Below are 21905 nucleotides of genomic sequence, written 5' to 3' on the forward strand. Positions count from 1 at the left end.
AATGACTTCCATGTCCTAGTGGTTGGTGATCATGGCACCACTGCATTTGTTTATAGTTTTAGAAGTTCTTTTATAAAGTAATTCATCTGCTACTCCAATTTTGAGAGGTCATCCTGGCAGGTATTAGATGTTTACAGTTGAGGAAATTGGGCCTGAGAAAGTGTGTAACTTTGTCTTTGAAGGAGCATGTATTAAACCACTTCCAAGTTTGGAGAGATGGAGCTGGCATTTTTAGCGGTGTTTGGAGTAAGTGTGCAGACTGAAAAAGTGAGCCAGCACCTAGTTTTGGAAGGTGGGAGTGTGAAATTGTAAAATCAAAGCTCTTAATATTGTCTGGGGAGGACTTCCCTGGTGGCGCAGTGGTTAAGAATGCTCCTGCCAGTGCAGGGGACACAGATTCGAGCCCTGGTCCAGGAAGATCCCACATGCCACGGAGCAGCTAAGCCCGTGCGCCACAACTCCTGAGCCTGCGTGCCACAGCTACTGAAGCTTACATGCCTAGAGCCCGTGCTCCACAACAAAGAGAGGCCACCACAATTAGAAGCCCGCGCACCGCAACGAAGAGTAGCCCTTGCTCACCGCAACTAGAGAAAAGCCCACGCACAGCAACAAAGACCCAACGCAGCCAAAAAAATCAATCAATCAATTTATTAAAAGAAAATAGATCATCCGGGGAAGTGGAGCCAACACGGCAGAGCCTGGATGCCGTGCTGTTATCCTCAGCCAGGGAAGGATGGACCACGATTGGTTCTGGGACGGCCAGCACAAACTGTCAAAAACTAAATTATTGGTGGGAGGGGGAGGATTCGGTTGTAAAAGAAACGATGACACTTAAACACAGCAAAGCACAGGTGTTCTCTAAGGACATTTACGTGTGATAATGACAATGGCCAACATGCGTGCAAGTGCCTGGGGCCAGGCTGTTCTGAGTGTTTTGCCTAGAAGGTCCAAGTGATGGCTACACGCTTCTGAGGCCGAGCCCATCAGAACCACTCTTTGGCCGCTACGTTCCTGAACTGCCACCGGGAAGTTCACAGCTGCCCGTAGGACCTGGGTGCCTGCCCACCACCCTGGCAGTGGCTTGGCCCCTCCTCTGGGCCTCTGGGTTCACGGTCCACCAAGGTAGGGGTCAAGGCCTGGCGGGCAGGCTTCTGCAGTCCCAGCTGCAGCCGCAGGCCAGTGTCTGCTTGGACTGGCAGGGCCCAGGCCATGCTGGTGGGTAAATATTTTCAGAAGTGCCTGGGCACTCTTTTGTCTTGCACAGAGCAAGACTTGAATCTGGGCAGGCTGGCTTAGGGGTTTGTGCTGCCTCTTCTCCCTTGGGTGGAGGTCCAGAAACCACAGTGGGAATTACGTAGTTTCCTCTGGGAGTGTGGTTGGGACACGGAGAGCCACTGAAGCTTCAGTGGAATTGACTGTTCTGTTTCTGAAAAGAAATTTAAAGTAAATGTTTAATACCATCAGGGTTCTTAGGCGTCTGTCACTGTTTTTTATACTTTTCTGAATGTCTTTGAAACGTTTATGACTGAAAAATTTTTTTAAGTACCAGGAGGTTTTGTGATACTCTTGGTCGTGCCTTTCCTAATGGGGCGAGCTCTTCCTCCATCCCTGCTGGTCCTGACTTCCGACTCCAGACCCTCATCAGCCACCCCCAGTCCTGGTTCTCCCCTGCGCTTGAGGACCTAGTGGTGAAGTGGGTTCATCCTCGTCCAGGTCCCATGCTGACCTTCACAGCCTCCTGGGCGGGCCTGACCTCTTCCGCCCCAGCCCGGTCCTTCCTCCTTCATTCCTCCATTTCAGCCCCACCAGAAGCCACATTTCCTGATCCAGAACCTTTTCTGGAAGAGCTGAGTGCATGAACCTCTCACGCTGTGCCCCCGGACAGCACCCGTGTGACTACAGGGAGGTGTGCCAGTTCCACACCAAGTGGGACATGCACAGTTCAACCCCATGGGTCTCTGTCAGACTTTGTCATAAACTTAGGAAAGAGCTTTGACTTTAGAAGTTGTGGGCCTCATCTTCATTCCTTGAGAGCCTGCTCTGGGAGCCTTTGTCGCTGTTTCTCCGGTGATGCCAGGTGAGCCAGTGGACGCAGAGAGATGGGCGGTGCTCATCCTCGCCTGCGGGCCCTCCTGGCCTCATGCCTCCGCGGAGACACCCTGTTGGTGCGGGGCCTGTGCCGGGGACAGAGCTGAACACCCGCCGCCAGGCGGTCAGTGTGGAAGGAGGCCTGGGGCTGAGAGGAGCCCTTGTTGCTGTCCCCCTGGGTCCTGGGCGTCTTCGTGACCACCCAAGGTGCACTGGGTCACAGGCACGTGTGCTGCTGTCAGGGATGGGGCCTTCCCCAGGTGGGCGTGGGCCGGGCTCCTGGAGCAGGGCCGCTCTGCAGGGTGCTTGCTCCTCTGTGCTAACTGAGTCATTTATCTTCTTCAGCTGCAGGAAATGCGTTTTGTCAGGCAGCCAAGCTCCATATGCAGCTGCAGAGCAAACACGACTCCGCCACCAGCTTTGTGGATGCTGGGAACGCCTACAAGAAGGCAGACCCCCAAGGTGAGCCGCGCTCTGTCCCGTGCCCCCTGGACCTCACGCAGGTTGTGCTGCTAGAGCGAGATGCTCGTGCTTCAGGACGGTGGAGATTTGGGGATTTTTAACTGCAATCAGCTGAAGCTTTTATGAGGCGAAATCTATTAAATTTATCCAGCTTAGTGCTCCACACCATTTCCTTGAACTCCATTGCGGAGTTGCGTTATGGACAGTTTTTTGGAAATTAGCGTTAATTTTATCTAAGTCTTACCTTAATTGTGTGAGTGTGTACATCGCTCACTAAAGGAAACGAGTGTTCCCTCGCTCCCGAATAGTGTGTGTGGAGATCCAGTTAATGGGAGGTCGTAAAATCCTATAGTTGAAAACAGCTTATTCACACAGCATTCATGTGACTTCTTTAAAAAGTGTTTTTCAAACACTTTAGGTTTTGAGGAAAGAATGATCTTGGGTATTTGAAGAGGTGAAGTTTTGCAGACGTTCTTTCTTTTTGAGTTAGAGGAGCGCACACTTAGCGATTGAAGGCCTCATCTCCTCCCTCCACACGTGCACTGGTGGCTGTGGAACCTCCCTCCTTGTTTCAGCAGCCCGTTTGAACACAGAAATCCCAGCTCTTGTGAATATATCACACTGAAACAAGCTATTTCAAGGGCTGTGGTATAAGGATTAGCCACAGTTTAGTTTCCAAAGGGGAAAAACTGGGCACAGCCTAAGTGCACAGTAGAATCACCTCACGTCAGTATTTCAGAGTGTGTTGCAGGCACTGAACCCCTGGCGTCAGGGTGTCTCACTGACCTGGGAAATGTTCTCACGGCAGCTGAGGAACCGTGGAGAGCCGAAATCTGAAATTCACAATACGTCAGTGCTCATAGAAATGCATCCAGAAAACACAGGGAGGAAAAGGGCATCAAATTCCTAGCCGGGGGTTTGAGCGGGTTTTGTGGGTAGCTTTTCTATTTTTCTGTATTTTTAACGGCATAACAATCCACATTTCTTATGCAGCTTAGGGGGAAATTGCTTTTATTTTCACTAATCTACTTGTCTTTCTGATCCTTCGGTCAGGCCTTTTTGCTCTGCTGCCTCTTTACAGCAAAAGCAGTAAACTTGGAGCCGCCAACCGCTTGCCAGCGTTGTAAACGCCACCGTGTGGTGGGAAACTGTCGGCTCACTGTTTCAGAAAATGAGTGTCATTAGCACTCTCGTTTATTAGATTTTTTCTTCCTATTGGTATTTGTTAGTACACCGAAAGTTAGCGTCTTTTAACACTGTACAAAAAGTACTGTCTTTCAAAATTAATACATACACGTGATACCAGTGAGGAGTGCACTGCACTTAAGGTTTTAGTGGATAGATTGGCAGGTGTTGATGACACTTCCGTGGACAGGTTCTGCAAGGGGCTGGACGTGTGTTTGCTTTTTGCCGACCACCCTGCCCCCGCCCCGCCCCAGCGGGGCCCCTTAGCCATGTAGAAGCAGCCAGGAAGACAGGCTCAGCGAACCCTCTGACTGAATGGATTTTTCATTGTCTTTCTTGAATGCCTTCGCTTCAGAGGCTATCAACTGCTTAAATGCAGCCATCGACATTTACACAGACATGGTAAGACATGCCTTGCTTGAGCGGCCGTGGGGTGGAACCCTCGAGATAGCTCACAGTTAACCGGGATGTGACTGCTTTGTTTCCTCCCCAGGGAAGGTTCACGATCGCGGCCAAGCACCACATCACCATCGCGGAGATCTACGAGACGGAGCTGGTGGACATCGAGAAGGTGTGTGGACGGGGGAGGCGGCGGGCAGGGACCCCAGGCAACCCTGCAGTGGGCTCATGAGGGCAGAGGGATGCGTGCGCAGACAGGGTCATGTGGAGACCTCGGGCTGGGGCAGGAGGGAGAGCCCTGCCAGCTCCCCAGGCTGCCTCCCTCCAACTGGGGACGGCGTTGATGTAAAACCGAGCGCCGTGGGAAGCAGGCGCGAGTCAGGGAGCGACGGCTTGCACTGTCTGGGGCGGACGCTGAGCTCTCAGAGGTCACCCTTCACCCCGTGCCTGCTGCTCGCGCTGGACCGTTGTCACTCTTGTCTCTCTTCCTGTCCTGTTTCACCTCTTCCCTTGGCTTCTGGAGCACGGCTCCCGCTTGGTTCTCTGCCCCCCACCCTTGGCAGGTTCCTCCTCTCTCCCTTTGGGGCTGGGTCCTCGTCCGCTCTCACTGTGCCCGCTCCCGTGCTCCTGTCTGTGCTCACGCAGCGTCGCAGCTTGAAGTGTCCCGTGTATGCTGGCAACTCGCCATCCTCGTTCGCAGGAGATCAGGTTGTTTCTCCACTGTTTCCAACCTTGCAGGTGGCCTCCTGCGCCCCACGGATTGGCCCCTCACCCAGCACCTTTCAGGCTCCCCTCTTCCTCGTCCCCCCTTGCTCTCCTGCTCCCCCTGCAGCAGCCACCCTGACCTCTGCTGACCCTCGCACAGGTGTTCTCTGCCTCAGGGTCTTTGCGCTGCTTGTCCCTTTGCCCTGAGCTCTTCTCCCACACGTCAGTTGTCCTTCAGAGCTTTGCTCATTTGTAACTGTGATGAGAAGTATCACAGCCACCTAGTTAAAACTGGGACCTCAGCCCTCGCGGGGACACACCCAGACGCCCTCCCACCTCAGTGGCCCCCTTACAGGCACTCTGATGGCCTGCTCACCGTCCCTGTGTTGCCGGCTCCCTCCACTGGAGTGGGTGCCCCACGTCAGCCCGAACCTTCCTGTGGTTTACTGGTGTGTCCGAGAGCCCAGGCTCTGATGAGTGAGCAGAGGATGCCCTCACTGTCACACTGCACCCGCCAGAGCAGACAGAGTCTCGGGCGGGGAGGCCCTCTCGGTACTGCAGTCAGACAGGCCTTGTTAACGTCGCCCTTTGACTTCATGCTGACGCCCCTTGTGGTCACACAGCTCAGAACTCTCTGGCTCGTTTCATGGACTTGGCTTTGAGCCGTTTTTGTCATACTGTGCCATGCTTTTCTGAGGCTGCCCTTAGACCTTGACTACATCAGGGCCGTCCTCCCCGTCTCTGTGGGGAGCTTTTCTGCAGACCCAGGAGGAGGTGATGAGCCCCAGGCGCAGAGTCGGTGGCAGAGCAGGAGGAGCCGAGTCCGGTGGCTGGGGTGGCTCCACATCTGTACTGAGCTGAACCACCTTGCGGGGATGAGCGCCGCTGGGCAGAGCGTTTCTCCCGCCGAGGCCGCTGCGTCCGCTCCTGTCCTCGGTGGTCAGTCCTCTGTCTTCCGGGGTGGTCTTGGGCAGCCTCTTTACGACATGCGTCTCCAGAAGATTCAGGGTGGATAAACGACCTGTGGCGAACTCTTGTTTTCCTTCTTCTTGAACAAAGTTGACAGTTTGTCACGCACAGGAGCTTCTGCAGCCTGTCGCCCGCGGTGTTCCTGCCATTCTGCAGGGTGCCCGTGGGCAGCACCTCCTGGCGCTTACGTGGGGCGTGTCACGGTGCGTCGTAAGAACCGCATCACTCAGCACACGCGTGGGGCTCAGCTCGTCTTGCTGCCTCACGTTGGGCTCCTGTGTCTAGAAGCGTCCTCACCCTCGCCTCCCTGGCGGGACTCTCCAGGTTGTGTTGGTGGCGCGTGATGTTGCTTTGAAAAATCAGTTACACTGAGGCATCTTATGTCTGATTCATTATGTTTCTTCCCTGTTAATGTGGCCGCGATGTGTTCCCTGGTTCACTCAGATTTTAGCTGGTGAACAAGGAAACGTGAAGTTCCATAAACTCACGATACTCCTTTGACTTCCAGGTAAAACATTAATATAATAATAATCAGTAATATTCAGTGACCCAGAGGAGCTCTGCCTCGTGTCCGTCTCAGCCCCTGGAGAACGTGATTTCGTGTTGTCTGTTACAGTGTAGGGTAAGTGTCTATGGCAGGTTCTCAGGGCGTAGGTTCTGAAAGGATGATCCCATCTGAAGGCTGTTTAAGGCTGTTTCACCTACAAAGTGGACTCTTGAGCTTGACCCTCAGCTGTTGCGTTTGCCTTAAGACTCCGCTGGTGAGCGCAGTCCTAGAGTCCGGTCTCTGCCTTCAGGGCCCAGTGTTCTCCAGCACCGTGACGCCTACCAGACTCCCCAAGGAGGAGTATTGTGATTCCTTTGGCACGCTATCCAAATTACAGGATAATAACTGCTTTTTGTGTCTGGATTTATTGTTACATGTGCTGTTGTTATTGGCGGCTGTGTTCTACTTTTTTTTTTTTTTTTTTTTTGCGGTACTCGGGCCTCTCACTGTTGTGGCCTCTCCTGTTGCGGAGCACAGGCTCCGGACGCGCAGGCTCAGTGGCCACGGCTCACGGGCCCAGCCGCTCCGCGGCATGTGGGATCTTCCCGGACCGGGGCACGAATCCGTGTCCCCTGCATTGGCAGGCGGACTCCCAACCACTGCGCCACCAGGGAAGCCCTCTACTTTTGATATTTATTATCATCCTTGAAATTGTAAGATACTCTGGGCTGAATTCTAACGTGTAAGGGTTGACTTGTGCCTGATTAATGTCACTATGTGTTAAAATTCCACACTAGTTTGAACATCCAAAGATAACCCGTGCCCAACCTCTTTTCTCTGAAACTTCTCTGTTAAGCGCTAGGTAAGTTTTTTTCCAACTATTTTCTGTCAAAACTTGGGAATACCATGAAATTTGATTAGTGGTTTAATTAGCATTATTAATTATTAAAAACCAAACAGATTTTTTCTTTTACTATGATAACTCTAGCTGTAGTTTAGAGCTATAATGTCTTGATGAACCAGTGTCATTATTTACTGCGTGTCAGGTTACACCATATCATCTGCATTTGGCCTTTTTTTTTACCCTCCAAAACAGCAGTTCCACATGGTTCAGCCCAGCACTGTTCCCTGAGTTCTGGGCGGTAAGAGCCAGGAAGGTGAGTAGTAGGTACGCTCCCTCCCTGGGAAGAGGTTATGCAGCCTGGTACTCTTTACACAGTGATTTGGTGTTGTTTCCCATACTTAACCCCATTATTAGGATGGGAAAGGGTGCAAAGTACTTCAGAGAATGAGGACAGTTCAGAGACAATGTTTGACTAATCAGAAATTCATGGGAAACCTTTCTTTGATAGGCATTCCCATGAGTCATGATGGTGCTGGTAGTGTAATCCGGACCACCTGTGAAATGCAGCTGCCCACGTCCCCTCAGCACCTGTTTGCTGAGCACCCGCTGTGTGACAGGCGTCGCGCTGGGCTTGGGAGCAAAGCCACGTGGGCCTGCCTGCCCTCAGAGCTAATGGTGTAGTGGGAGAGTAAAGCATGTGTGCGCGCGCGCGCGTGCGTGTGTGTGTGAGGGCTCTGATGGTGCTCCAAAAGGGTGGATTCCAGGTGTTTCCTCCACGTGTTTGTGTATCTGTATATACTCTTTTCTGGCTGTTTTTATTTACTGCTTCATGAAGAGCTTCCGTACTGATGCTTTGCATCATTATTCTTCGTCTTAGCCCGGTAGCCCATTATGTTTAACCATGGGGTCACTGCTCCAGCAGGCGGGGTCCTGCTTTCTGAGCTGTCAGGTGCTTGATTTCACTAAGTCTTAAGCCGCAGCATGACGAGGGCTTCTAGCTTTCCAGGCTGCAGCCTGTTTCCTCTCCACTTGATTGTTCACGGCTCCCCCATCTTAGGTGGAAGGCAACACCTTTACTCCGGATGACCCTTAGGTATCCGTGAGGGACGTCTGTGCTGCTGCAGCAGGCCACAGATCTGAATGGAATAGGGCGTCACACGTCTCTGAAATAACAGTCCACTGTCACTGCTTGGGGTTTGGGTTTGGCGGTCGTGGGGACGTCACTTGGGAACCAGGCTGACAGAAGGGCTGCCATCTTCAGTTTGCAGCTTCCAGCATCACTAGACGTGGCCCTTGCCTTCCAGCTCACGGGGAGGGGACAGGCCTGGAGAAGGCTGCAGAGTCAGATGTGTGGGTCACATCTGGAGGTGGCCCACAGCGTGTCTGCTTACATCCCATTGGGAAGGACAGGTCACCTGGCTGCCCCTAACTGCAGCAGGCCTGGGGAGACGGGGTGGCAGGGCGTTTGTTGGGTGGGAGGTAGGGAAGAAGAGATTTTGATGGGCAGCAAGCCATCTGCTGGAAGCGCGTGCTTTCTTCTGTTCCCAAAATAAAGCAGGCCGGGTTGTGAAAGATTTGCTGCTGGAAAAGGTTTATTTATAGGAAAAATATCTGTGCAAATGTAGTTTTTAAATGCAACTCTTCAAACAAATAGTTTGAATAAAATGTGTGTGTGTTTGCAGGCTATCGCCCATTACGAACAGTCAGCTGATTATTACAAAGGGGAAGAATCCAACAGGCAAGTATTATTTTTCTTGATGTAATTCAGTGGGTTTTGTTACATGTAATAAAAGACAGACCTTCACTCTGCTCTGGGAGCCCCTTGCATCATACCACGTGAAGGTGCACTGAGCTGTCTTGTCATTTCTCTTTGGGGGTGTTTTCTCTCTGCTCTGGTTCTCGGTTTCAGCTCGGCTAACAAATGTCTGCTGAAAGTGGCCGCGTACGCCGCCCAGCTGGAGCAGTACCAGAAGGCCATCGAGATCTTCGAGCAGGTGAGGCTGCTGTCTGCGCAGCTTCCGGCAGAAGGCATCCTGAATCTTCTTTTTAAATTCAACTTTTGATTTAGTAATGATTTTTATTGAGATCTAATTCACGTATCATGTAACTCAGCCTCTGAAAGAGTGCGCATCAGTGAGTTTGCGTATATTCACAGAGTTGTGTAATCAGCACCACTGCCTAGTTCTAGAATATTTCCATCATCGCACAGAGAAGTCCCATCCTCCCCTCCTCCCAGTCCCGTGGAGTGTGAGTCCGTGGACGTGGAACCTCGGATATGGGGGGCCGACTGTGGGGTTTGAGCATCGATGGACACTGGTATCTCAGTGGTCCTGGAACCAGTCCCCCTTGTATATCGTGGGGTGACTGTAATACTCCACAGTTTGTTTAACCGTTTATCAATTAATGGACATCTGGGCTGTTTGCATTTGGGGGTGTTATGAAGAATGCAGCTAAGAATATTTGTGTTCAGGTTTGGGGGGGCATGTTTGCTGTTCTCTAGTTTATATACCTAGAATTGGGATTGTTGGGTCACGCGTCAAGTCCCTTTCTAACTATCTGGGAAACTGCCAAACTGCCCCATCTTACATTCCCTCTGTCAGCGCACGTGGTCCAACTCTCCATGCTTCACATGTTTTCTGTTTTAACAATAGCTACCCTAATGTGTGAAGTGATATCCCATTGTGTTTTCGATATCCATTTCCCTAGTGATTAGTGATGTTGGGAATCTTTTCATGTGCTTATTGGTCATTTGTATATCTTCATTGTAGAAATATTTATTGAGTTTCTTTGTCCTTTTTTTTATATATAATTTTTTTTATTTATTTATTTTTGGCTGCATTGGGTCTTCATTGCTGCACTCAGGCTTTCTCTAGTTGCAGCGAGCAGGGGCTGCTCTTCGTTGTGGTGCGCGGGCTTCTCATTGCGGTGGCTTCTCTTGTAGCGGAGCACGGGCTCTAGGCACGCAGGCTTCAGTAGTTGTGGCGCACGGGCTCAGCTGCTACGCGGCATGTGGGATCTTCTGGACCAGGGCTCGAACCCGTGTCCCCTGCATCGGCAGACGGATTCTTAACTACTGTGCCACCAGGGAAGTCCCTCTTTGTCCCTTTTTGAATTGGGTTGTTTTTTTCTGTTGAGTTTTAGAAGTTCTTCATATATTCTGGATATTAATTTCTTATTAGATATGTGATTTGCAAATACTTTCTCCCATTCTGTGGGTTGTCTTTTTACTCTGTTATTAGTGTCGCTTGATGCATAAAGTTTTAAGTCCTGATGAAGTCCAATTTGTCTTTTTCTTTTGTTGCCTGTGTTTTTCATGTCAGATCCAAGAAATGATTACCAAACCCAATGTCCTGAAGCATTTCCCCATGTTTCTTTTTAAGAGTTTTATAGTTTTAGTTCTTAGGTTTATGTTTTTCATCCATTTTGAGTTAATTTTTGTATGTGGTGAAGGTAAAAGGTCCAACTTCATTCTTTTGCGTGTGCATGTCCAGTTTTCCCAGGACTGTTTGTTGAATACACTGTCCTTTTGCCATTGAAGGGTCTTGGCACCCTTGTTGAAAGTCATGTGGCCATATAAGTGAGGGTTTATTTCTGTGCTTTCTATTCTATTCTACTGGTTTTCTGTCTTTATGCCAGTACCACACTGTTTTGATTACTGTGGCTTTGTGTGGTAAGTTTTAAAATCAGGAGTTTTAAAAGTTTTAAAATCTTTTTCAAGATTGTTTTGGCTATTTGGGGTCCCTTGCATTTCCACATGAATTTTAGGATCAGCTTGTCAATCTCTGCTAAAAAGTCAGCTGAGATTTTGATGAAAGTATTGTCATTTTGACATTAAGTCTTATAATCTGTGAACTCAGGGTGCTTTTGCATTTATTTAGATCATCTTTAATTTTGTTCAACAATGTTTTAGAGTTTTGTAGTGTGCAAGTCTGGCATTTCTTTGGTTAAATGTACTCTAAGTATTTTATTCTTTTTGATGCTATGTAAATGAAATTGTTTTCTCAATTTTCTTTTCTGATTTTAATTGCTAATTTTATATACTGCAACTTTGCTGAACTTGTTTACTAGCTCTAATGAGTTTTTATGGATTCCTTAAGATTTTCTTTATACAAAATCATGTCCTCTGCAAGTAACGATAGTTCTACTTCTCTGATCTGTGTGCCTTTTACTTCATTTTCCTGTCATTTGCTCTGGCTTGATCCTCCAGAACGATGATCAGTAGAAGTAGTAAGAGCAGACATCCTTGTTTTGTTTCTGTCTTAGAAGGAACACATTCAGTCTTCCACCATTGAGTGTATGTCAGCTGTGGGTTTTTGCAGATGCCTTTTATCAGTTTGAGGAAGTTCCCTTCTCCTCCCAGTTTGTTGTTTTTATCATCAAAGCGTATTTGTTTTTGTCAGGTGCTTTTTCTGCATCTTTTGAGATGATCATGTGGTTTTTGTCCTTTGCTCTGTTAACATGGTGTCTTTCATTGGTTGATTTTTATCTGTTGGCCCAACCTTCCATCCTTGGGATAGAACCTGCTTGGTTGTTGAAAAGTTTCAGGGTCTCCAAGAGCACCTTCAGGTTTGATAATTCTCTGGAAGGACTCACGAAACTCAATGAAAGCTGCTGTATCACAGTTATGGTTTATTATAGCAGAAGGATGCTGACCCAGATCAGCCAAAGGAAGAGGCACAGAGAGGAGGTCAGGAGAGCCCTGAGTGTGAGCTTCCTGTTGTCCTGCCCAGACTGGGACTGTGCAACTGTGCAGACAGCACTGACTTCTCCCAACAGTGATGTGTGAAAGCATGTGTAGGGTATTGCCACCGGGGAAGAAACTCACCTGAACATGGTTGGCCTTATTCTGCAGTCCCTCCATAGGTTGAGCTAAACTACATGGTCTAAGACCCCTGGGTAAACAAAAACACTCTTTCAGGCAGGACATTCCAGGGGCTTAGAGATTATCTACCAGGAATCATGGGCAAAGACACTTTGGACAAAATTAATCCTTTACTACATAGTTATGGTGTGTAATCCTTTTTGTAAGTTGCTAGAATTAGTTTGCTAGTGTTTTGTTCAGGATTTTGCATCTGTATTCATAAGGGATATTGACCTTTAATTTTCTCTTATAATGTCTCTGTCTGGCTTTGGTAGCCAGGTAATACTGGCCTCAGAATGAGTTAGAAAGTGTTCCCTCCTCTTCCTTTTCTGGAAGAGTTTGTAAAGGATTGGTGTTCATTCTTTAGACATTTGGTAGAATTCAGTGATTTTGCTCTGCGTTCTGTTTTCAGTTTCATTGATTCCTATTGTTATCCTGATTTCTATCCTATTTTCTTCAGATTTATTTTGCTCTTCTTTTTTAGGGTACTGAGGGTACAAGCTTAGCTAATTGACTTTCCTCTTTGTTGTGTGGGCATTTTTAGTGCTCTCAATTTCCCTCTAAGTGCTGCTTTCACTGTGTCTCACAGTTCTGTTACATTGTTTTATTTATTTTATTTATTGATTTTCATGGATTATTTATCAGTGTTTTGTTTAATTCCCAAGTGTTTGGAGGTGTTCCTGTTATCTTTCTGTTGTTGATTTCTAGTTTGATTCTGTTGTGGCTGGAAAATACACTCTGTGTGATTTCAATTCTTAGAAGTTTGTTTTATGGCCCAGAATATGGTCTTGGCATATATTCTGTGGTTCTGCTGTTGCTGGGTGGTATGTTCTATAAATGTTGATTAGCTCCTCTTGGTTAATGGCGTTGTTGAGTTCTTCTGTACACTTGCTGATTTTCTGTCTACTTCTGTTGTTGAGAGTGGAGTGTTACAGTCTCTAACTATCACTGTGGATTTGATTATCTCTCATTTCTGTCAGTCTTTGCTTCACAATATTTTGCAGCTCTGTTTGGTGCATACATATTTAAGATTGCTGTGTCTTCTTGTTGGGCTGACCCTTTTATCATTATATAGTGTCCCCCTCTGTCTCTGGTAATTTTCTTTGCTCTGAAGTCTATCTGATACTAATATAGCCTCTCCTGCTTTCTTTTGATTAATGTTTACATGATATATCTTTATGCATCCTTTTTCTTTCAGCCTGCCTATATTGTTATAATTGAAGTGTGTTTGTTGTAAACAGCACAGAGTTAGGTCATATTTTTAATCTACTCTGCCAGTTTCTGTCTTTTAATTGGTATGTTTAGACCATTCACATTTAATGTAATTATTGACGTATTAGAACTGAAGTCTGCCATTTTATTTTTTTGTTTTCTGTTTATCCTCTGTTTTCTGTTTTTCTGTTTCCTTTTTCCTACCTTCCAGGGGGTTTTTGATTACCTGTAGTGTTTTTGGGTGTATCTCTTTAAATAGCTTTTGTAGTGATTGCTATAGGTATTATATTTACATAAAGTATCACAGGCTAATGATGTCATCATTTTTTCAGTTCCAGTGAAATATAGAAATCTTACCTTACTTTCTGTTCCTTTATCCTCCCCCATTCAATATATAACTGTCTTTAATATTTCCTCTACACACTTTTAGAAACACATCAGTCACTGTTACAATTTTTACTTCAATCATCCAACTTAATTTAGAAAACTCAGGAGGAGGAGAAAAGCCCATTGTATTTTCCCATATTTTGCTTAATGTGTTCTTTCTTCCTGATGTTCCAGGATTCCTTCCTGTATTTTGTTCTACTTAGAGAACAACCTTTTGCTATTCTTTTAGGGTAGGTCTGCTGGCTAAACATTCTCTTGGTGTTCCTTCATCTGGGAATGTTTTGATTTCCCCTTCATTCCTAAAGTGTATCTTCCCTGGGTGTACAATTCTGGGTTGACAGCTCTTTTCTTTTCAGTGCTTGAAAAATGTGCCCTGACAACCAGCGTGGTTTCTAATGAGAAGTTTGCTCTCATTCAAGCTGTTTTCCCTGTAGGTGAGGTGGTGTTTCTTTCTGCTACTTTCAAAACGTTTTTCCTTTGTCTTCAGTTTTCAGAAGTTTATGTGGCTTAGCATGGGTATCTTTGCTTTTATGCTGTTTGGATTTCAGTAAACTTCTGGAATCTGTAGGTTTATGTTTGTTTCTTGCCAAATTTAGGAAGTTTTCAGCCGTTATTTCTTCAAGTGCTTTTTTAGCCACTCCCTCTTTCTCTCCCCTTCTGTGGCTCAGACAGCCCAGATGTTATGCCTTGTTTTATCATCCTATATGTCCCGATGCTCTGCTCCTCTTTTCTGGGTCTGTCTGCTCTCTGATGTTCAGACTGAGTAATTTCTAATGTTCTACCATCAGTTCACTGAGTCCTTCCTGTGTTCCATGGGATCTGCTGTTGAAAACCCATCCACTTTCTATGTCAGTTATTGTGTATTTCAGTTCTGAAGTTTCCACTCATTTCTTCTTTGTATCTTCTGGGGTTTCTTACTGAGAATTTTTCTTCATTGATGCTTTGGTTTTCCTCTGGTCTCAAGCAATTTTCTAATGGCTTGTGGAAGCATTTTAGAAAGGCCCCTTTAAAATCTGTTAGATAAGTCTCACATCTCTGCTATGTGAGAGCTGTTGTTTATTAGTTGTCTTTTTTTTAATTTTATTTTATTTATTTTTTTATACAGCAGTTTCTTATTAGTCATCCATTTTATCCACGTCAGTGTATACATGTCAATCCCAATCTCCCAATTCATCACACCTCCACCACCACCCCACCACTTTCCCCCCTTGGTGTCCATACGTTTGTTCTCTACATCTGTGTCTCAATTTCTGCCCTGAAAACCGGTTCATCTGTACCATTTTTCTAGGTTCCACATATATGCATTAATATACGATATTTGTTTTTCTAACTTATTTCACTCTGATTAGTTGTCTTTTTTTCATTCAACTTGAGATGTTCCCTTTTCTTGGTATTGCAAGTGAGTTTTAATTAAAAACTGGATATTCGTATATTGTGTTATAAGACAGGGTCTTGTTTTAACTCCACTCTCAGCTGGTTTTCTTTGGCACTGAAGGGGTGTGGCCTCGCTCCTGCCAGGTGGAGGTAGGGTTCAAGCTCCCCACCTGACCGCCTGGTTACCATCAGGTAAAGGTGAATCCATGCCCGCTGGGAGATGACGGGGCCTCTTTCTCACTGGGAGGAGGTGACGCAGTCCCCACGTGGTCTCCAGTGCCTCTGTGATGGGGGCGCAGGCTGGCTCCTGCTCTGGCCTCCTTGGCAGGAGAGTGGGGCTCTCCCAGGAGGATGGGCGTCTTGTCTTCCTCTTTGGCTTTTGCTGCTGTGAGTGGCATGGATCAAAGCAGGTGTCATCTAAACATTTTCTGTCTTGCTAGCTGCCCCTCTCCTGGTCCTCTGGCTGGAGAAAGCAGGCTTTCATCTATTCTCTCTCTTTCTTTTGCTGCACCCACCGGCATTTATGGGTTGCTGGCTTTTTCTGTTCCAAGTCAGGGATTTATGCAAGAAAAAGAAAAACCAGGGAACTCCCTGCCGTGTTTGCCCTGTGTCCCTGGCTTCTCTGCTCTTCTCTCCACCTTTCAGTCTCCCTGTGTTAGTTTCATATAAAAGATCCAGGGCTTTTAGTTGTACTTAGCAGGAGGGACAGAGGACAGCATGTCTGTTCCATCCTCCTGGATGTGGAATTCTGCTGAGTCGTTTTTAACAGGTCAGCACTTTATGTCTTAAATATTGTTTTTTTGTCTAGTGACATTTCTGGTACGTGGCTTTGGGTTAAAAGAGTGGCTTTCATAGCTTAACTAACGTAAGATGCAGCGTACTTGCTAAAGAGTAGATGAGGGTCAGCATGCCTAGTGTAGGAGGGCAAACCTTTTCACTCTGACTCCACTTTCTCTGCCTAGATTGGGGCCAACACCATGGATAACCCTTTGTTGAAGTACAGTGCAAAGGATTACTTCTTTAAAGCTGCCCTCTGTCACTTCATAGTGGATGAGCTGAATGCCAAGGTGAGGGGCCCTGCGGTGTGGGTTCTGATGCGCTTCACGCCTAAGCACAGGTGCTCAGCCGTTGTCTGTGATACCAGCTCGGAGGAAGACTGTGCTGCGTACATGAAAGGCAACATGGAGGGTGACACTCTGACCCTGTCCTGGCTGTACCACCGCAGCTGGAGTGACAGCTGCTGCGGCTCTTCTCTTAAGTGAACGCCCCCTGGGGGCCACACTTCCTTCAGTAGCTTTGGTTTAAAGAAATTAGGGGCTGAGGGGAGACAGTAAAAGCAGAATTTTTTTTAAACTCAGAAATGGAGTTGGGGTGAGGGGTTGGGAGAAAAGCAAAGAGAGAGCTGGAGGTGGAGGCAGGGACAGGGCCGCCTTGGTGTCCTCGGGGTCGGGGTTAGGGCCCCGGGCTCCGGGCAGAGCCTCCTCCAGCGCGTGAAAATAGACGCCTGCCCTGGGAGGTCCGAACATTGGATCTGGCTCACGTGGTCTTCCCCACAGCAACCTCATTCGGAAAAACTGGTTTAGAAGTTTATTCTTAACTGAAATTGAAATTCACAATCAACAGGTTTGATCAACACAGGTTGATTTTGATGTTGAGTCTGATAATTAAGTAGGACGTAAATAAATCGTACTGAAGTTAGTAGAATGTCAAAGCTTCGTTTCCTGGTTCAGTGACTCAGGTGTTAACGAGTGGTTTTCTTTCCCAGCTTGCTCTGGAGAAATATGAGGAAATGTTTCCGGCGTTCACTGATTCGAGAGAATGCAAGTTATTGAAAGTAAGTAGGTGGGGCTGGGATACAGTGACGTTTTCCTCCTGTGAATCCGCTCACTGGGTAGCCCCGTGCCTTCCTGCTCTTGCACACTAGGCCTCAGGTGCCGTTAGGGTCAGGCGCGCACTGCTCTTAACCTGGCGGGTCAGGCACGTTAGCACAAGGCTGGATCCCTGACTCGGGGTAACTCTTGACTTGTATTTGGAATTTTCCCCAGTTTTGTAAGTCATTTGGCAACATCAGTTAGTGTGATATGAAGGCTATTTTGTATTTAAAGTATCCATTCATAGACGGAACTTTTTAGCCTACCAAACTAATTTTTCTGTATTTATGTTCCCAGAAACTTCTAGAAGCTCATGAAGAGCAGAACAGTGAAGCTTACACGGAAGCAGTACGTTCACTTTTGGGATTTAGCATGTTCTCTGAAAGTTTACGTTACAGAACTCCTTTTCATCGTATAAACGCTGAACATTTATTTGGACATTATTGCACTATACCTACATTGTGTTTTCCAAAAGGCATGTTTTTAGATCCCACCAGCCTTCACAATCAGACAGTCCTATGAGCTGTGCTGAATTTAGCTGTGAGGCAAATATACATCACATAATGTTACGACTTGTTTGGATGTTGTCTATGGAAAATAATCTGCTCCATAAATAAATGTCAAGTAAAATCAGTGAAATCTAATCACTTAAATTTAAAACAAAAACAAAGCAATGAGAGTTTGTTATATTCATGGCATAAAGTAAATGGGAAAATTAGTTTTACATTCATCAGTTTCCTGTTTTCCCATCTTTTTCCATCTTATGTTCATAATCAAGTGAATTTCTTAGTGTCCTTCATTAAGTCATTCATCCTGGCTTTGAAGCAATAGTGGGAAGGCGAGGTTTCCCCTTTAACTTTTGCTGCCAAACCCTCTTCATCCTATGCAAGTCCGTTCTTCAGGAACTTGTGGAAATGAGTTAAAGGAATTCTGCTTCCACATGTTCCCTTGCTGCAAATGCGTTTGTTTGTGTTCAGTGGATACTGGAGCCACATTGCTTTTCCATGTCCCCTTGTTCTTGTGCAGGGTCTCATGTCCTTTGTCCCGCTAAATGTGCTCTTCGTCCAGTAGGCGGTTATGGAGCTTTGCCATCACACGTTAGCATAAGAGCAATATCAAAAAAGTTTTTAATGAAGAAAGTTGCAAGCTTGAATGAATGATTTTAAATGAAGAAAGTTAATGTTTAAGCAGTGTGGGGCAGTGTAGTTCTGTGTTTGATTGTATTTCCATGGAATGATTCCTGTTCCTCTTCCCTTAAACCAGGTGAAGGAATTTGACTCGATATCCCGCCTGGACCAGTGGCTCACCACCATGCTGCTGCGCATCAAGAAGTCCATCCAGGGCGACGGGGAAGGAGATGGAGACCTCAAGTGAAGCGCTGTGTCTCTGTGGCATGCCGCCGAGTCCTCTGTAGTTTCGTGTTAGGGCCAGTGATCCTTATGGGATGCCCATTCAGTGGCTTCATTTTGTTGCACATGAGCCTGATGATGTGTGTGTGTTTAAGCCGCCATGTGTGTCACCGTGCAGTGGATGGGTGGGCGGCTCCTGTGTGTATTGCAAGTGTGACAGGCTGTTTCCCGCTTGTCAGTCCCCAGAGTTTTCCGAGAACTGCTTCCGAATCTTACTCCTGTTATTTTGATACATGCAGAGCTCCTGTTTAATTTTGCCACATATTTTTATGTCCTTTTTCCTGGACTTGAGTACCCAGCCCAGTTCTAATAGACGCTTTGCATGTTCTCCGTGAACTTGCACCTGGATGGATTCTCTAAACGTGTGTGTTTAGTGTAGGATCGTTGTTAGGAGCGCGTTTATGACTTTCCTCGTGAGAAATTATTTATCCTTTTTGTTGTCTTGTGATTCTTTTGATGGTGCTAGTGACCAGTTTCTTTGCTTTCTATATCGTTCCGTAGGTAATGTGCGTGTGAGAATTCAGATCAGCCGGGCCTGCCAGCCGCTTACAGCGGGAAAAGAGGGAGCTTCCTGGCACTGCCTGGTTATGTGTGTGGACGCGTGTGGAGGTGGGCCTGATCTTACATACAAGTGCACACACATATAAGATCTAGAAGACTTGGGCGTTTTCCTTTCCTGCAGATGGCGTCCACTTTTAGTTGGGGCGGGACCCTTGCTTCATCTTCACAGGAAGGTGTTTGAACGGGCACATCCCTTTACTTCTGTGTTCACACACTTCTCCACGCTGAGAGGGCGCCTCGTGTGCCCTCTCACATACGTGCTCACCAGGGCTGGGAGGTTACCTCAGTCGGAGCGTGTGTGTCATTAATTTTAATTTTTAATTGTGTGTCATGTTCATTTTATCCATTAATTGGATGTGATGGGCTTGGTAGGCTGAGTACGGTACAGAGGTTTGCTGTGCTGAGTCAGGAAAAGATCCCCAACTAGCTTCTGAGGGCACCTGCGCTTAGCTGATGGAGTTGTTCTAGCTTGTGTGTTTGAGTTCTGTCCTATTATTTTGGCTTATATATGTGCTCTGTTGACCTGTGAACTTGATCCCTGCACATTGTTATGTGCTGACATCGTACTTTAGACGTGGTCTTGTTTCCTGAATCTCCTGTGTCCATATTTTTAGGCATAAATGATTTATGTTTGATGTGTGTTAATTGCCAGGTAATGAGAGTGTTGACAGATAACTGGAATTTCCTGTGCCCTGTCAACGTTAGCTGGTATTTGAATGGTGTTTGCATTTTTGGACGGTCCTCGACTGGGATTGGTAGCTGCTGTTGGGCAGAAATAGAGGGTGTGCCTAGGCTGAGGGCTGAGCGGGGAGGAAGGCTTGGGGATGGGTAACAGGTCCGTCTGGGATGAAGCAGAAAGTGGCAGGAAAGGAGGCTAAGAAGGGCCAGCTGGGACCCGGTCATGGAGCAAGCCCTGTGGGCAGCCGTGAGGATTCGGTGGCCGTAGTTGCGGGGTCACTTGTGCAGGCTGGGCTGGTGGAGAGGCAGGGCAGTCATGTCACAGTGTTGGCTGAGGGCAGCAGGAACAGACCAGGAGACGCAGGCGCTCTGACCTTGGGCCCTGGCATGCAATGAGGATTCCTTCCTTCCTTCAGAGGTCTGGGACTCTTAAAAGAAAGCTGGCTGTCAGTTACGGTACATGTGGGGATGGAGCCGCTTGGTGCTTCTCCACTTCCTGTTGGAACTATGGAAAACGCTTGGAGAGAAAGGGGGGTTTTGTTGCTCTACCTAATCCAGTGCCAACCGGCCAGAAGCACTTGGGTGAGACGGGTGTGGGGCCTCTTGGGTGAGCAGGGTGTGGGGCCTCTTGGGTGAGCAGGGTGTGGGGCCTGTGTCCTCCGGCTGCAGATCTGTCCCACCCGAGGGGCTGTGACCCTCGCCGCCAGCATGTGCGCTCTGTCGTTAGTCTGGAAGCTTTGTTCCCACTTGTTAAAGGAACCTGGTCTGACCATGTAAAGTAAAAAGCAAATGATGTCTTTTAAGGCAGTTTATTAGCTTTTCATCCTGCACCCCTGACAGAAGACCTGTGGTTTTGGGAAATAGTATTGGCAGCATTTTGTCACATCAGTTAGAGTTGCTTGTGTTGAAATGAACACTGGGATCAGTGCCTGGGTTAAGATGTTTTTGTTTTTAATATTTCACGTGAAAAAGAGTAAAATATAATTGTAATGGCTAGAGCAGACCTGCCAGAACGTAACAGGAAAATGAGCAGAAAAAAGTCCCATTAACAGTATCCAGACTTTCTCCCTTGAAGTGTTCCGTCAAAGTGGGCAGTGCTGTGACTCAGTGCCCGGGTCAGGTTTCCAGGACTTATAGATCGTTATTTATGAACAAAGTATAATGACTATTTATGTTACAGTCCTTGTGTTTTAGCAGATCGTGTTTAGTGCATTGTCAGAATGAGTTAAAATTTCTTACAGGAAAGCTTTGCTTTTTGTGGCAACGTTTTTATAGCTTATGTGAATTCCTTTTTTATTTAATGATTTGAAAACAGTATTCTTGCGGTCGCGGCCACGTGTGACGATGCCCCTGTAAACCTTTATTGTTTCCTCTGATACTGTGCAGTTAAGATGCCCAGAGGCAACCCCCGTGGCTTTCTCAGGGCCTGTGGCACGCAGCCTGCCTCCCGGGGCCCCAGCCTGGCGCGGCCTCTCCTCCCCCGCGCTGTCGGGGAGGTTGTATTATGAGAACTCATCCTGTGATGATAAATCCACCTTCGCAAAGAGCCTGTGTGTTTCATGTGAACCTGTACAGTAAATAAAGTCGAAGTTGTGAACGGTATGGTGAGTTTCCTGGTTGGTTTGCACAGGTCGGGAGTGGCTTCCTGTCCTGGAAGGTGTCCCCCGGGGTTCAGGGCAGTGGGCAGCAGCCGTCCGGGCTCTGCAGGCTCCCCGTTCCCTTCCCTCCTGCTGCCTGGTCAGGGATCTCACTGGCAGGCTTGAAGGAGGAGTGGCCCCTAGGAGACCTCAGAGCGGGAGGCCGGGGGCCCGAAGCCCCATCTCCCTTGGTGGAGCTACGCTGACTTGGTGCTGTCAGCGGGCCTTGTTCAGGTTCCTCAAAGATCATTTGAGGCAAATTCAAAATGAATGGTCGAACAGGCCGTCCCATCTAGGAATTCTGCCAGGTTGTTGATATTCAGGGTTACTTTCTCATTCAAATGTCTCTTCTGTTTCCTAACAGAAGCTCCCGTGGTGGGTTTTGCCAGCCTCGGTGAGGGTCCCAGAGGCCCGTGCAAACTGGTGGAGGGAAGTGGGCAGTTCCCGGGGCTCAGCTGGGGGGTGACGGATGTGCCAGGCGGCCCTGTGCCCGCATCCATCTGCCCGTCTTGGTGCCTGTGGACAAATGGACTTTCGCCTGAAATAATGTTACTTAGAGTGACAGGAACACCATCAAGTTCAGTTAAGGGGACAGGCACTTGCTTGGTCTCAAAAAATGTCCCTGCTCTGGCAAGATACACAACAGGTTAGAATTAAATGATAACTTACACTCAAATTGGTCAGTTTAGATGATCACCTTTGGCAAAACCACATTTCTGTGAAGATCACCTTTAATAAAGGCTTTACCCCACCACTTGGCCAATTTTGTTTTCAAA

General features: G+C 47.4%; 1 protein-coding gene across 3 annotated transcripts in view; it reads left to right on the forward strand.

The window, feature by feature from the left end:
* The window catches only part of NAPB (NSF attachment protein beta), a 40318-nt gene extending 18960 nt beyond the window's left edge, over window positions 1–21358 (forward strand). The window contains exons 3-11 of one of the 3 annotated variants that reach the window (XM_079945944.1): window positions 2434–2550; window positions 4091–4137; window positions 4229–4306; window positions 8822–8877; window positions 9049–9133; window positions 15936–16040; window positions 16739–16807; window positions 17142–17192; window positions 18108–21358. In XM_079945944.1, coding sequence (XP_079802070.1) covers window positions 2434–2550; window positions 4091–4137; window positions 4229–4306; window positions 8822–8877; window positions 9049–9133; window positions 15936–16040; window positions 16739–16807; window positions 17142–17192; window positions 18108–18218 — 719 coding nt within the window. In that variant the 3' untranslated portion in view covers window positions 18219–21358. Of the gene's footprint in view, window positions 1–2433; window positions 2551–4090; window positions 4138–4228; window positions 4307–8821; window positions 8878–9048; window positions 9134–15935; window positions 16041–16738; window positions 16808–17141 lie in introns of all 3 variants that reach the window. The other 2 variants (XM_079945943.1, XM_079945942.1) reach the window with 2 other exon arrangements.
* The last annotated feature ends 547 nt before the right edge of the window (window positions 21359–21905 follow it).

This window comes from Stenella coeruleoalba (genome assembly GCF_951394435.1).
Source record: "Stenella coeruleoalba genome assembly, chromosome: 15".
Classification (NCBI taxonomy): domain Eukaryota; kingdom Metazoa; phylum Chordata; class Mammalia; order Artiodactyla; family Delphinidae; genus Stenella; species Stenella coeruleoalba.